This window comes from Epinephelus lanceolatus, chromosome 18, assembly GCF_041903045.1.
Source record: "Epinephelus lanceolatus isolate andai-2023 chromosome 18, ASM4190304v1, whole genome shotgun sequence".
Classification (NCBI taxonomy): Eukaryota; Metazoa; Chordata; class Actinopteri; order Perciformes; family Serranidae; genus Epinephelus; species Epinephelus lanceolatus.
In genome coordinates this window covers 36,736,371-36,752,978 of record NC_135751.1, presented here as the reverse complement: position 1 = coordinate 36,752,978, position 16,608 = coordinate 36,736,371, and the positions used below count along the sequence as shown (strand labels likewise).

Below are 16,608 nucleotides of genomic sequence, written 5' to 3'. Positions count from 1 at the left end.
GCTTGTGATTCTCGTAGTTTCCTCTTGGTTGCCTGCTGCTTATGTTCTGGCACCTGTGTGACAGCGCCACAAAGGTGAGGGGAGACATGTACAGTATTGTTGGAGGGTTTTGAAGCAGAGTAGCCTTCAAATATACTGTCAATGTGTCTTGCAGTGTCTCTATCTTGTTAAGTTAACTTGGTTCAGGTGTGCTGCTGCACACAGGTGAAGGGGTGTGGCCTTTGGGGCACAAACGAGCAGGGAATTGTTTGGGGAGGGTTTTTGGACTTTGCTGAGGAAGAAAGGAGGACGGTGGTGGAGACCGGACAGCCTGGGTTGGAGGAAAAATAAACCTCTTGCTTTTAGTGTTTCCTCGACCGGTTGTTCTTTTCTTGTTTCCACCCTGGTGAGTTTGATTCCTTTTTTGGGGGGGATATTTTTCTTTTTTGCAATGTTTTGCTTTTTTCCTGATTAGCGGAAGTTCCTCTGATTACCTTTTTTCAATTTTTTTTCCTCCTGTATTTTCTTTGGGGAGGGGAATAATATATAAATAAATCATGTTTGAGCCTATTTAAGTTTCCTTTAGTTCGTTCTTCTGCTGGTGTCAGTAGGGAGCTGAGGGCAGGTCCCTAATTTCGTATACCTCGCCTCCAACCAAGTTAAAGTAATCACTGTAGATTTTTAATTTAACTCATAACAAGGCTTTAGAGCTAAGCTGATTGTTAGTTGTTAGATTGCTGGATGATTGCTAATTGCTAGTGGGTCATACATGACATTTGAGGGATTACTTTTGTATGAGTCTACAGATTGCTTTGTTGGAAAATCCTGCATAGTATACTTTTCACTGAACATTCGTCATCTAAAGTTTCTGGCACTTTATATGTTGCCATTTGTGCCAACATCTCCCATGAGGTGATGGAGACACCTCTTACATCATGTGTGATAATAACATGTCTGATACAGCAGAGTTCAGTTGTGTTTTTGCTCATCTTTGATCCAGTCAAACTGAATGTTCCCTGATCAGTCTGTTATATGATTAGCATGTTGAAATGACATGTAGTTACACGATACGAGTGTTTGGTCCGAGTGTTTCTCATCTGACAGTCAGATCATCTCAGCACAATCTGTGTAGCCTCAAGAGTCGGGTTAGTTGCAGTCAAAAACACAGTGGTCTCAGAACACAGGTGATGTCAGCTGAGAGCAGCTAGTCACCTCGACGTCTGCAGCAGCGGCCCAGGTAAGTACAGGTACCTCCAGATGGCGTAGTAATGAATGCATGCTCCCACTGCGACGAAAAGATGCCAGATGGCGTGGGCGAACGGGACGAGGCCATCGCTCTTGAAGAAGACCACGCCCACCACGTAGAAGATGCCTCCTAATGCCAGTTCACACACACCATCACGATCCACCTGCAACAGTTCAAACAATGCAGGTCCTTTGGTCTTTACATGGGATTTGCAGACTATAATACATACACACACACACATATATATATATATATATATATATATATATATATAATGCCAAACTTAAACCTGAGAGGAAGTCAATCATCTGAAGCTGTATATTTGGACAACAGTCTGCTGGTATTGCACAGGAACTCCATGTGATTTGTAGGTAATAGGTTAAAGCAAACAAAACCACCTGTTTGGTTCTTTAAATACTGACAGTGTCTGATTCCCACACAATAGCAGGAAGTCTGCTGCAGCGGAAGAAGGCTTTACATAAGTTTTTTTTCCCCTCAGGAGCAGAGAAAGAAAACTCTTTGTGTTCTGCACTCACCATAGACAGGATGACCAGAGCTGGAACGACCCCCATGGCCACATATCCAAACAGCTCCACCAGCTTGTACCTGCAGGTAGGAAACAGAATATAACACCTCCAATCTTCCATCTAATTGTTTCTGCTTCAAACAACAGCTCATTGTTTGCTGTAAACACTTCGAGGGGCAGGAGTCTGGTGTCAGGTTGATTGTGTCACACGGGGACACAGGGACACAAAGACAGGCTGTGTTACCTCTCGTGGAAAAAGAAGACATACATGGATCCTACACAAGCCATGACCCATATCAGCCAGCGCATGTGGCACGCCCAGGGCCCCAGCTCCCTCAGCATCAACCTGAGCACACACACACATCGGTACGGTCACTGTTTGTCAACCAGCTACGTTACCCACCAGACTGCATGTGACTTATTGACCCACCAGGGAGAGTAGGACGCAGCTATGAAGAAGTAGATGGCCATTCTGTCACACATGTGGAAACGCTGCTCCACCTTCCTGCACACAGACAAAGAGAGGACGAGCTCATTCGTAAATCATGATAACCTTTATCTAGTTTAAAAGCCAACCCCAGATTCACTCTTATTCAGCATTTGACCTCATCATATTTGAGATTTTTTCGTCACTGTGTCTTTTGGATGTGCTGCTCACAGTCTGGTACCTGGTTGGCACCTTTTTCGGAACCCCCCACCTCACCTGAGCGCCCGAACACATACATGAAATTAAGATTTTTTGCACACAATTAATATTAAAATATACAAGTGTGGCTGAAACCATTATAACAGTCAGTTGATCACAAAATTAATTGGTAAGTATTTTGACAAATTTTAAAAAATTCGTCATGCAAAAACATTTCACTTTTTTTACTTATTAAATTGATTTAAATGTTTCTGAACTGAGTACTTTACTTTTAATATTTAAATACATTTTCCTGTTTATAATTACAGTTTTAGGTAAATAACATTTTCGATGCATGGCTTTTACCATAGACTGTATAAAGAAAATGGACGTAGCCACTGTAACATCAACCACTGGTTTGTGGACTCCCATTTTGAAGCCTCGGGCTCGGCATTTGGCGCTCGTCATCTTGGGGTTTTTTTGCAGCCAGAAGTGACCATATTTAGATGAGAGGGTGGAGCTGTGGAGAAGCGTGGGGTGCACCTGACTCACAGATTGTAGTATCGCTTGTAGGCAGCCGCGCCCCTAAATATGCATAACTTTATGCTTTAAATAAATAAAAAATAAAAATAACTAAAATAAAATGTAAACAGGTGAGTTTTATACAAATTCACCCTCTGTACAGTCGTCATGAATGTTGAAATTAGGGCTGTGAACATGTTAATTTCTGCTGTAAATTTGGCAATTTTAATTTTTTTTTTTTTTTATATTTTATTTTTTTTTTTTTAATATAACGGGGATTGACTCGCTCTCGGAGCCACCCTCAAGTGGCCATTAGGGGAACTGCAGTTTTTTTGACACTTCTGCATTGGCTTCATTTTTAAGCCCTGGAAGCTGCTGCTTTATCATTTCAGATACTTATTAATCTCTAAATAGTATAATTAAGTTTTAATGTAATTATATTTTGAAATAAGAGCATGCAGGTTTGGGTGAAACCATTATTTCTTGGTGTTATACAAATCAATTAAGAAAGACCCTTCAACCTGAAACCTAAAATAGTTTGGGATCCAGTGAAATAAAATAAAAACGATTAGACCACTGAAAGAATTAACAATTATTTTGGCCTGATAACATGTTAGTCTGGATTAGTTGAGCAGCATTTTAAGAGCATGGCTGTGTGAGATTTATTTTATGGTTAAAGTTTTATGGGGTTCATGACAGGAAAGTGGACAAAACTGAATGTGGGAATTCAAAGTTTTTGTTTTTATGTAACAGTGTGTTTGACTGTTAATATGTGAGCGAGCACTTAGTAGAGGGGTACAAGCTGAAGATGATGTGAAATGTTTTCATTACCACGCCACATCTGTTGTTTGCTCTCTGGCCTTCTGGCTCTGTCATAATTAACAAACTGTACGTCTGAGTGTGATGTAAATGTCTACCGGAGCAGCACATAAACACACACATGCACATCTGCCAAATCCCTGCCAGCATTTTCTACAACACACATACACACACACGAACCGGAGGTGGCTGATTTTCCAGGCAGCGGTGTGGAAGAGTGTTGAGGTGACAAACAGGCCTGTGAGACCGCTCCCATAGAGCCAGGCAGCCATGCGATGCCATTGGTCCACAGACAGGAAGTAGAGCACAGACCCGCCCAGCAGACTGGGGAGGATCCACAACTGGAAAAAGATCAGAAACACACAAAACCACAGGTTCACATCTTTGTCTCTTGATACATGCTGACAGGCTGCATCTTACATTTCATTTGAGACCTTTTTTTTTTTTTAATTTTCCAGTTAAGTGTTTAAACTGTATATAAAATAAATCTAGTATTTGCAAACACTAAGAATGTAACCAGGCATTTTACTTGGTAGAGCCTCTTGAGGTAAAATTATACTGTCCTTTGTCTTCCTGACATTGTTAACATTCCTCTGTGAATCCAGGAGAAACAGCTGGAACCTTTGTTCAAGCAACAGTTCAGGAAATACTCAGTGTCTTGCCGAGAGTTCAATGAGAAGATTGATACCAGTCTTGTGTCTGAACGCTAAAGGCCTTCACACACCAGATGTGGCGAAGAAACAACGCAAACATGCTAAATACTCACCACAAACACATCAAAACTATTCATACCAGGATGCAAATTTGTGACATTGCAGCAGGTTCATCATATTTGTGACATGACGATGTTCTGCATAGCATGGCTGATCCTTTATTGCAGTGCGAAAAGTTCAGAAAAATTGTTCTCATTCCAAAAAAATTTAATATATTGGTTTTTGCTGTGTTAAAATACTACAGTTTAAAAATATATATTGCCATTTGAATTAACCACAGGCTAAAAAACACCCCCCACACACAAAGGTGTTTAGTACAAAGGCAAAGCTAGCACTAGCCAGTTAGCTTAGCTTAGCATAAAGACTGGAAAAAGCTAAGCTAGCTTTGTGCAACGCTAACAAATTCCACCTGCCATCTCATGCTCAGAAGTTAACATTTTATGTTTAATCCATACAAAAAAAGGAGCTTAAAAAAAAATCAATTTGCTGTTTTACCACAAGACCTGTTAGCCCAGCACAGAGACTGAAAACAGGGTGAAACCAGAAATATCCCCCTGTAGAACTAGAGAGCCACCATTTTAGACTGCGCATGCACAAGCACCAGACTCTCAGTTGTATGTTGTATGGACGGAGATTGCTAAATACATATTTTAGATTTTTGTTGTAAAAAAATAACGTTAGCCTTGTGTTCACAATTGTTTGTTTAAAGCTGAAATAAAAAAACTTCTCTACTACCTAGCGCACAAGCTCGCTAGCTAACACTGTCTCCTTATCAGTTCCTTAATCATGGATCAATAGAGAATATAGCAACTTTCACCACAGTTCATTTCAAGAGGACCACTCCAAGGAAATGTGTTCTTTGTTTAGATTATCAAATGGATTATCAAACACTTTAAAATGTTGATTAAAGACATTGCCATCTGTCTGTTTTTTATCAACATTTTGGAATCGAAATAGGCAACATTTCAGCTAACTTAGCTAGCCTGCTAGCAGCGCCAGCTAACGTGCGCGCTAGCGTATTAGCGACGCTAGCTAATGATGGCAGTCAGAAACAAACAACTATGATTCATAGTTTGTTAATTGTGATATGATTTAAACAAATAAGACATTTTTTCGCTGTGGTCCTTTTAAAATGAGCAGTGGTTGAAGTTAATACATTCCATTATGCTCAAGGAGTTGATGCGCAGACGCTAGCATAGTTAGCTTGCTGAAATGTTGACTACTCCTAATTGTGAAGTGATTGGCTGAATTAAAATCTGACAGGGGATTGTGGGCCTCTGATTGGCCACATTAAAAAAATGACTGACAGATACCCGCCCTCTTGAGCTCCCGCATCTAAAACAGTGGTTCTGAAACTCGCATATGTGCACGTCTAAAACGGTGTCTGTGGAATTTGCGCGTGCGCACGTCTGGCTCTGGCACTGTAGGGGGATGACAGTGGGTGAAACAGCTACAGATTTAACTAATATAACATTAATTAGTGAGCTTTTGAGGTGTTAGGCAGATTTTGGTCTTTTGGACAGAGCCAAGCTAGCAGTTTCCCTGCTTCCAGTCTTTATGCTAAGCTAAGCTGTTTCTAGGCTGTAGATCCGTATCTACCACATGAACACAAGCGTGGAATAAATCTTCTCATACAGAAAGTATTAGTAAAACGTGAAGATGATACTTGATGTTTACGGGACACGCTGCCCTGTGAAATAACCCTTAAGACAGATGAGTGAAAGAATGAATGAATGGAGTTAAGTATCAGAAAACCCTGTCCCGTTTTAAGGATTTAAAGTCATTACGGCCATGTTTCCTCTCTGTTTCCTTCCATGTCTCTCTGTCTGTTTCATTCACTGTCTGCCTTGCTCTGTCGGAGGCGGAAGCGCGCAGGGATTACAGCAGATTAGAGAAAGCTACAGGCTGAATCACAGATTATAGCCTCTATGGCACTGCCAAAAATCCTCCATATTCTGCCTCATTCCTCGCAATCCTCTCCATCTTTGCAGAGGCCTCTCTGAATTCACTGACTCACCCAACACAGAACACACAGTGACAGGGCTTAAAGATATGAGAAATATATGTAATAATTTTGTTGAATGTAGCATTAACAATATTAAGCTTGATAAATAAAAAGATATTAAAGTGTATTAATTTCGTGACTCAGACTTCCTCTGTACCTATATTTACTTGACTTAGGTCTTGAGGATCTGCAGAGTTTATTTAAAACCTGTACATTAACAACCAGTTGACAGCTTTACTGCCACTTTCTTCTTTGCTCTGATCGCTAACAGCTGTCTACTGAGCGCAATCTAACATACATACATGTCTCTCTCTGGATCTCGCAACTGAGCTATTCCTCAAAGCCTTCCATTATAACACAAGTCATTATTCTCAACCCAGTTGTATGGTTTTCACTCAGATGCAGTAGATGTTCTTTTGCATATCTTTGTTTTAGGATTGACCGCCATTTCATGGTCATTATTGCAAAATGAATCCTGGCAGGGTAAAGCAACACCCCACATAAACCCCTTTTAAGGTGATGCAAGACCCTCCACTTCTCGTCAGGGTCTTGCATCACTCTATCGGGGTTCATTTCTCAATAATGTCCCACTCACAATATCCCACTTATTACTTGCGAAGAAAATCAGTAATATGACACAAAATATCAATTTTAAAACGATTACACTGATTTAACAATGATTTTATTGCCTTAGCTTAGCATCTGTGATCAGAACTGTGTCCATGCAACGATCTGCTGTTCAGAAATAACAGGCTGTAGAGTGCCGTAACTGAACAATCAGAGAAGTATTCATGGACAGGATCTGAGGGCGCAGGCGTGGGGAGGAAGAGGTCCGGTTTGGTGACCTCAGAATTGCATCTCTGCTTTTTGCAGATGATGTGGTTCTGTTGGCTTCATCACACCGTGACCTCCAGCAGGCACTGGGGCGGTTTGCTGTCGAATGTGAAGCAGTCGGGATGAGAGTCAGCACCTCTGAGTCTGAGGCCATGGTTCTCTGCAAGAAAATGGTGGATTGCCCCTCTGAGTTGGGAGAGAGTTACTGCTCCAAGTGAAGGAGTTCAGGTATCTCGGGGTCTTGTTCATGAGTGAGGGTAGAATGGAGCGTGAGGTTGATCGGCAGTATGGCACAGCGTCTACAGCGATGCAGGGAGCTGAGCCTTAAGGCAAAGCTTTCAATTTACTGGTCCATCTTCGTCCCAACCCTCACCTATGGTCATGAGCTCTGGATACTGACCGTAAAAATGAGGTCGCAGATACAAGCAGCCGAAATTAGTTTCCTCTGTGGGGTGGCTGGCCTCAACCTTAGAGACAATGTGAGAAGCTCGGAGTAGAGCCGTTGCTCCTTTGTTTCGAAAGGGGTCAGTTGAGGTGGTTCAGGCATCTGATCAGGATGCCGACTGGGCTCCTCCTGTTAGAGGTGATCCAGGAATGTCCAACTAGTGGGAGGTCCCGTGGCAGACCCAGAACATGCTGGAGAGACAATATACCTCGTCTTGCCTGGGAACACCACGGGATCCCCCAGGAGGAGCTGGAAAGTGTTGCTGGGGAGAGGGACGTCTGGAGTGCTTTCAGAGCAGAGCAAAGTTTCACACAGTTGAGCAGACGTTACATTGCTCACTTGCTTGCTCGCTAACTTTTTTGAGCACATCAGGCAACTAGTTGATTGTACTTACTGGACCAGCGTAACTTTTTACTGGTACCAAGCCATCCTATTGTTGTCCGGTTGTCCTGTTGTTGGACCCTGCCTATTGGTGAAGGCTCTGTCTGACTGACCAGAGGATAAAATAGTGCCTACAGACAGAATGTCATTTAATACGCTGTTACTACATTTAAAGTCTTTCGTAGTGTGTTTATCATGCAGGTTGATACTGCAAAGATGGTAAAAAATGACGGTATAATGTGCAGCCCTAACAGGGACAGTCTGGGATAGAAAGAGTGAACCAGAGGAACTCCAGGAGGGCTGAGGAACAGAAAGCTTTTACTCCGACAGTGTGTTTCTGTCTGTCTGTATTTGTTCAGCTCACCCCGTGTGTGGCACAGTTTGCAGCATGTTCGTATTCGGTGGGCTGGTATCTCTTACTGGCTGGAACCCTGCAGTTCATGAACCTGAGAGAGAGGTGAGGTGAGGGGGGGCAGAGACAGAGAGACAGAGAGACAGAGAGGGGAGAGTGAGACAGGTTCAGGTAATGAATGCAGATCTGGAGGCAAAACAAGGTTCAGCTTTATTAGTTAATAAGTTACTGTGTGCTGAAGCCAGTGTGTGTGTGTGTGTGTGTGTGTGTGTGTGAGATGGTCATTCTTGGAGGATTTACAGGTCTCTAATCCACATCACGTTGTCTGCATTTTAGTGCGCCTCATCGTTACTGGGGCAACTGTCTGCGTTGCTATGGCCACCAGTGATGTCACTGCCTGTACTAAAACAACAGGATACCACTGACCACTAACTCTATTTTGCATTATTTGTTATGTTGCCATAAACTACTGAGGAAGTTACTCTGTGTGTGTGTGTGTGTGTGTGTGTGTGTGTGTGTGTGTGTGTTGTGTACGCTATTTAATCAGCAGTAAATCTCTCAATCCCAGCTTACAGGGAAAAACACATCTGGAGATGTTACGAAACCACATTTTATACGACAAGATGCACACACAAACACACACACTCACATAAACAAACACTCACACACACTATTTTGAATGTAGCCTCTCGTGCAGGGCCACAGGTGTGTCTGCGTCGGTCAACTGTGTTATTTGATTACACATTTAGGCCGATGCCTCATCATCACACACTGACATCACGCCTCATTCCCAACACACACACACACACACACATCCCGTAACTGTTTGTTGTACTAATTCAGCACAGTGAGGAGAAAGTGAATCAGGAGAAGACGCAGATAAAGGGATCCTGTCTCTTGTCTCAACCTTCACCTATAAAACACCCGGAAACCCAAAACATGTCTGTTAATGTAGCTGGGAAAAGTCTTGCATAACACAACGACCGGACATCTGGCGAAAAAAAGTAATTTCAGAGTCCAAACCATGCTCGGGTGGTATCAAGGTATTAGGGTATACCAAAGTATTTAGAAATACAAAAGGTTTAATTTTCATTTCAACAACTCTCTGCAAACCTCAACCTGCCAAATATCCATTTTTTTCAGGTATTTGCAAATCAGATATTTCCTTCACTCTCAGATACCAAGCTTCCCTGAGACACCTGATATGACCACTGCTCATATTACTCTTTGCCTAAACGTGTCACACAAGCATTTAAAATCCACCATCTCTGACAAGTTAGCGGAGATCAGACACGCCCCTCTTGACAAAAACAAGATTTAAACACATCATCATCTAGTCAATAACATGTCGGGCAGGAAATCCAAAGTGTGGGATCATTTTGAGAAGGTGAAGGACGAACCCAAGGTGATATGTAAACTCATCTTCATTGGTCGACTACAAACATGACGTATCATCTGAAACATGGAAGGAGCTACATGCCCATTAGCCCACAGCGTCATTAACAGGCGGCTCGCTCAGTGTGTGACGTGCACTTGGAGATAAATATAGGCCTATATTAATGAAGGTTCATTAGTACGGTTTTGTATTTCTCTGTAATGTAGCGTGAAAGAGTGACTTCTGTATTAACCCTTTGAAAGTGATCAGAGGTTACATATTTGGGGAAATCACAAGATAACTCTTATCACGTCTTGATCACCAACATTAGCTTTTCAAAAGCTGTCACGTGAATGTGGTCGTCTTACTTTCCATTTCAGCGTGAGATGAGTGTGTGTGTGTGTGTGTGTGTGTTTGTGCACTCACCACCAGAATCCTCATAACAAGAATGTCAGTGTGTTTTCCTGTGGTAGGTCAAGCTGTTATGAGTGTTACGAGGCATCAGGGCTGCACAGAACACATCTGACTTTCACACACAACCTCCATAAACACCGCATCTCTTTTTTAGTTGCTAACTAACACTAACATAGCAAAGTTATTACGCCTGTTTTTATTCATCTTTGCCAAGACGCAAGTCCATATGAGCGGCCCCACACAGGTCAGCTGCACACACAGGTGTTTCAGTTTGGGAACTATGGAGATTTGGAGCCCTGACTTCTGCCAGGAGGTTCGGGGATCCTCCTCTCTCCCACCCTTTTTCTTCATAAGGTGTATTTTGATGTTTTTTTATACACTGTGCCACCTTATTCACATTCAAAGTACAAATAAATGCCAGTATGAATCAGTTTATTTTCATTGTGAATTAGAAATGAAGCTCGAGCAAAAGTTCAGTCACGCTCCATCTGTGGCTGTCAGCGTTTGGGGCTGTCAATCAAGGCTTCACCTGTTCTACAGCTGATCCACAATCAACCAATTGCGCAGCGACACACCTTCTCCGTCAGACTATCATCTCACTGCTCCTCATTTTAAATATGGTCCACCTAGTCTTCTCCAATGCAGCCTCTATTCGCCTCAGCGGTCATCAACCAAAGTCATCAACCACCACCATCTCCACCAGTGTCTGGACTCCATCGGGGGGTTTATCTTGCTGCCGAATAGATGTCCCAAAATCACAAATAATCTCCTCTGGTGTCCAAAAGACTTTTGCTAAATCTTATCTGCACAAATCATCTGTTAGTCTGTACACTTATATTTCACATTAAACTTCATTCTTCTGTCTCTCCTGATTGAAACAGGTTGGCGAGCCCCCTGCACTGAGATCTGGCCCACAGGCTGAGTATCACTGCTCTGGACTTTTCTAGACTTAGGATTACTTGCTACGTGTGAATGTTTGCATGATTGTGTCACATGCTCTCTTTCTCGAGATGCAATCCACAGAAAGAAAACACTTAGTAACATTAGATTATTGTATGGCCGCCATGCCTTTAGTTTCCCCTGCAGTTCCACCGACAGTTCGTGCCAAGTGCATAACAAGAGAGCAGTATTTTTCTGAGCACTGTTGTGGTATTGTAGGGCTATCAATGGACCTGAATGTAGCACTCTGATGTCTTCTAATCGGTTATGACAGAACTCTGTGTGACTGTGTGTGTGTGTGTGTGTGTGTGTGTGTGTGTGTGTGTGTGTGTGTGTAATGAACTGATGAAAGGACGGGATAGGGATTCACAGGCTCTGATCAGAGCGGGCATTGTTGTCCTCATCAGCATACTATTCTCTCCTTTCTCTCTTTCATGTTTTCAGATTGTTTCGTTCCATACACTTTTCTGCACGTGTGTGTCATATGGTTCGATGTATGTTTGCATGTGTGTGTGTGTGTGTGTGTGTGTGTGGCTTGTTTTCACCTCACAACACCAGTGTTTGGTTACAAAAGCCCATTACAGCACATTCCATACATTAATAGGATTGGTTGCATCTGAGAGGATCAGAACCTTTGGGTCATTGCATGATAGCATACGCGATAGGAATGTGTGTGTGTGTGTGTGTGTGTGTGTGTGTGTGTGTGTTCGTGTATACACTCTCTGTAACTGCAGGGCTTTTCCTTTTACAGTAAAGCTCAAGTTCATCTCCTCGGGGACTCAAACTCTGGTTCTCACGATTATCGCCATCTCCCACACACACACACACACACACACACACACACACACACACACAGAGTCCTGGATGGCAGAAAGACGGACAGGAAGTAGAGCTGTCAACTATAAAAGTAATCGCTGACTGATTTGATAATCAATAGTAGTACAGTAATTTTTTTAAAAAGTAAACAAGCCAAAATTATCTGATTTCAGCTTCTTAAAGAAACAGTGTGTAAGATTTAGGGGGATTTAGTCGTGAGGATTGCAGATTACAACGAGCTGAAACGTCTCCTGGTTAGAATTCCCTTCGCGTTTATCAATCAGGAGCCGAATTATCCTCTCCGAAACAAATGGAGCAGGTGATTTAAACCAATAAACAACACTAAATAAAGCGGTTTCACATTAAATATCAGTGTATCTCTGACACTGTTTGGCACGTCACAGACAGGCTGCTCACCTAGCACCTGCTAATGTGCTCACCCTATCCAGATGTTCATGAGGTTTTAACCGGAAGCCAGATTATCTGCAGAGGCCTCTTCCTTCCTCTCCAGAACAAACAGAATTGGTGATTTAAAGCTGTAAAGCGGTTTCACGTTAAAAAAATCTGTGTTTTCCAGCACTGCTCATCTCAGAGGTACCAACACTAAAATGCAAATGACTCTATCTGGAGCCACTGTTTGATTTGTCTGCTCTGAGCTCTCATTTATAAAACAATGCATAGGATCCATACTTAAAATGTACATACTGACAAGAGCCAAAAATGGTGTGCACCAAAAAATATTCAATTCAATATTCAATTTCCCATCTCCAAAATGTTCCTAAGCATGAGTCAAAGTTTCTCCCATCAAGTCTGTTTTCATAGATGTCAACTTTTGCATGGGAAGTGGCATACGCCTCTTTCAGGCCTCCTTTTGTACATACGCAATGTTTATAAATGAGACTCCTGGGCTACTGTAGAAACATGGTGATGCAACATGACGATCTCCAGAGACAAGGACCCATTCCTTATGTAGATATAGAAACATACTTATTCTATTGCATTAAATTTCTGTCCATATAATCCCCCTAAATCTGACACACTGGACCTTTGCATGTGAGTGTTTTTCTGGTTTCTTTACGACCGTAAACTGAATATCTTTGGGTTGCGGACAAAACAAGACATTTCAGGACGTCATCTTGGGCTTTGGGAAACACTGATCACGTTTTTACACTATTTTCTGGCATTTTATAGACTAATTTATAAATCAAGAAAATAATTGGCAGAGTAATTGACAGTGAAAATTATTGTTAGTTGCAGCCCGAGTGGGAAAACAGATGGAGAAGCACCTTGGTGCAAGATATAGTGATTCTAATGAGGGCTGCTTGTGCATTAACACATTGTTAAAGACTACGATATCACTCAGGGATTATCTGAGTCAGTTGAAACAGAGTATCAGTAGAAAACTGCACTTTGAATTAGGGCTGCTAAACATGCAAAAAAAGCTATATTGACTATATTTAATTTCCACTGAAAAATGTATAAAATGATGATAGTGTGATTTTTGCTGGGTTCTGTACCACACAAGCATGTTCCCTTGTATCTAGAGTATGTTCTGTAGGCTGGAGCACCTGTTGCACCACAGTGCTTCATTTATGAAAGTATGTTGCAACACATTATACTGTTATCAAAAAATATGCAGCTCCTGTGATCTAGACATTGCACCTGCATATTGCAATTCAATAATATTTCAATTAATTGCGCAGCTCTACCTTAAAGGTCCAGTGTGGCAGAAATGGAATATAATATAATAGTGTATGATCACCTTAAAAATAAGAATTGTGTTTTTGTTACCTTAGAATGAGGCTTTTAGCTTTACGTAAAACTACTTTATTTAGTGTTTTTACTGGTTTAGATCTGTGGGTTTGTTTGTTTTGGAGAGGAAGAGACCTCCTCAGATAATTCAGCTCCTGGTTAAAACCTCCGAAATGTCTGGATCAGAAAAACATCCCGAACAGCAAAGGAGAAACACTAATTTGTGACATGAACCTGCTGTGTTCAGTGTTTTTAATCACCTGGTCCATTTATTTTGGAGGAGAAAAAAACCTCTGTGGATAATTCAGCTCCTGGTAAAAACCTCTTGAGCAATGAACACAGAGGGAATCCTAACCAGGAGAAGTTTCAGCTGGTTGCAAACTGCAAACCTCACTGCTAGATGCCACTAAATCCCCTTAAAACCTTCCTACTGTTCCTTTAAAATGTTTTTATTGGTGCCTTCTGTGTTCACTTCAATGTGCAGTTTGTCCAACAAGATAATACTGTGAATAATTTATTTTAGTTTGTTGTATTTTATTGTAATCTTTCAAGTAACATGTTTTCACTTTCCTCATATCTTGCAGACCTTATTCTGCTGGTTAAACTGACAATAAAATTGTTATCATGCTCCTCTCAGCTTGTTTGGGTACTTCACTAGTAATGAAAGTAATGGTCTTCACACACACACACACACACACACACACACACACACACACACACACACACTAATCTATAACATCCCTCTGTTTGTCGCTGTGCCAGCGCGTCAGTGCGCATGGATGCACAGGATGTGTCACACATGAAAAACATGCTGCCAGTCAGATATCAGCTCTCAAACTTTCCTGAGATAATGAAAAAAATTACCTCCCAAATTTTGTTTTCTTAAAGTCCATCTCGTGCGTGTAGGCTCTGTGCGCGCGCGCGCGCGTTGGTGCGCTCTATTTACCAACAGCACACACACACAGCAGCGAGCGTCGTCTCCTCCTACGGATCCCCCATTCCGGATGTCCCACCGCCGCGCGTCTGAACACACACACTCCAGTCCGACAGCGGGGACATCGACCTGCAGAGTCAACTACACAACAACAACTCCACGGCTCTGTCTAAAGTGTGGGGACTCCTCCGGTGGGCAAACTAGCAGCCATCCCGGCGGCGGGAGCTCGGAGGAGACGTGAGCCGCAGCCAGCAGCAGCGTGAGAGGAAACTGTGCAGAGTTTTGTTCCGAGTCTTAGATGTGTTTGCAGGATGTTCCGCGGGACTGGGTTTGTAACCCCTCCTCTCCTCTCCTCCCCTCCCCTTTCCCCTATCCAGGCTGATGATAACACAGCAGCAAACACAAACCGCTCCCCACAACACACACACACACACACACACACAACACAACACTCTCTCCTGATTCAGTTTTCACTTGCAACTGGCTGCACCGGTTGTGGTAACATATCCAATGGGAAAATACAGAACACTGACACAAAGATAACAACAAAACCTGATCAAATTATAAACAATGTGAGAAAGTTATTAATGGTGTCCTACCTTCATGTGCAGGGGTGAGAGAATAATGTGCGCGCACACTGGTGGGCAAAAAGCAGCATTTACAGTCAGCCAGCTTCAGTCAGGCTCGGATTTAAGAAGTCCAAGGTTCCCCAAACGCACCTCAGAAAACACCCAAAAAGTTTTTTCTCATTATTTAGATGTTTGTTTTTTAATTTAGTTAACTTCTGAATATTTTCTGCACATTTTTGCTGGACAGTAATTATACCTTTACTCCAATTAATTAGTACAATTTAAGGTATTTGTACTGTACTTGAGTATTTACATTTTACACTACTTTTACTTCAATATTAAATATTAAATATTGTTGTTGTTGTTTTTTTACTCTGCTGACACCTTAGTTTATTTTTCAGATTAAGACTTTATGTAAAGAAAACAATCATTTTAGAAAATAGTTGTAATAATATATTTATATTGCACCTTTCATACAAGAAATGCAGCACAAAGTTCTTTACAATAAGGGAATTATATGTAAGTGCTTCAAATGTCAATAGAACAGACATAAAACAGGCCAACAAGGCAAGTCAGTATAAGATGACATTTTCATACAATAAAAAAAATGAAAATAGAATACATAGAAGACATCATAGCTTGATATCAGCAAAGCAATAAATCTTAAAATCATTAAATCATAAAAGTATAAAATACAACACATCATTAAAGTATAAACCAGTGGTTCTCAACACTTGTTTTTAAGTTGTTAAGGTGATATCCCATCTAAACTTCTCAGATGGTTTCATTAAAAAATACTTTTAAAAACTGCTCACAGCCAAAAAAAAAAAGCAAATTCTTTCACAACATACTTTACAGAAAAATCAAAGATTTCAGAAAAGTAAAAGGAGGACATAATTTTGTGTATCATTTATTTATTTTATCTAATTTTATTATTATTTTTTATTAGATTTTACTTTATTAAATTTTATTTTTGTATTTGATTTTATTTCATTTTACTTTATTTAATTGTATTTTATTATTATTTTTTATTATATTTTACTTTATTTTATTTTTGTATTTTATTTTATTTTATTATTTTTTTTAATTATATTTTACTTTATTTTATTTTGTTATTTTTGTATTTTATTTTATTTTATTTCATTTTATTTATAAGGACAATGCACATTAATTAACATTTCTGTAAATGTGCCAGGGTGAGCCAGCTGGCAAATTTTCACCTGCAGTCCATTGGCAAGATGTTCTGAAACCAATAAAAGGATAAAATTCACAAGACAAAGACAACATTAAGACATTTTTTACACATGTATATATTAATATATATATATATATATATATATATGTATGTATGTATATATAATT

The 16,608-nt window shown here is 40.9% G+C and overlaps 1 protein-coding gene across 3 annotated transcripts; it reads right to left on the bottom strand.

Annotated features, from left to right (window-relative positions):
* Window positions 1-415: 415 nt before the first annotated feature.
* On the bottom strand, window positions 416-14,953 carry mmd2a (monocyte to macrophage differentiation-associated 2a). Of its 3 annotated transcripts, none has more exons than XM_033644622.2 (7): window positions 14,608-14,953; window positions 8,460-8,541; window positions 3,898-4,058; window positions 2,182-2,256; window positions 1,996-2,097; window positions 1,762-1,831; window positions 416-1,388 (listed from the first exon to the last, which is right to left on the bottom strand). In XM_033644622.2, exons 1-7 carry the CDS (start codon window positions 14,634-14,636, stop codon window positions 1,188-1,190), a joined length of 720 nt encoding a protein of 239 aa, XP_033500513.1. In that variant the 5' UTR covers window positions 14,637-14,953; the 3' UTR covers window positions 416-1,187. The 3 variants fall into 3 exon arrangements, with proteins under 3 accessions (XP_033500513.1, XP_078017598.1, XP_033500515.1); XM_078161472.1 differs by lacking the exon at window positions 14,608-14,953 and adding an exon at window positions 9,283-9,381; XM_033644624.2 differs by lacking the exon at window positions 1,996-2,097 and having other exon boundaries at window positions 2,155-2,256.
* Window positions 14,954-16,608: the final 1,655 nt, after the last annotated feature.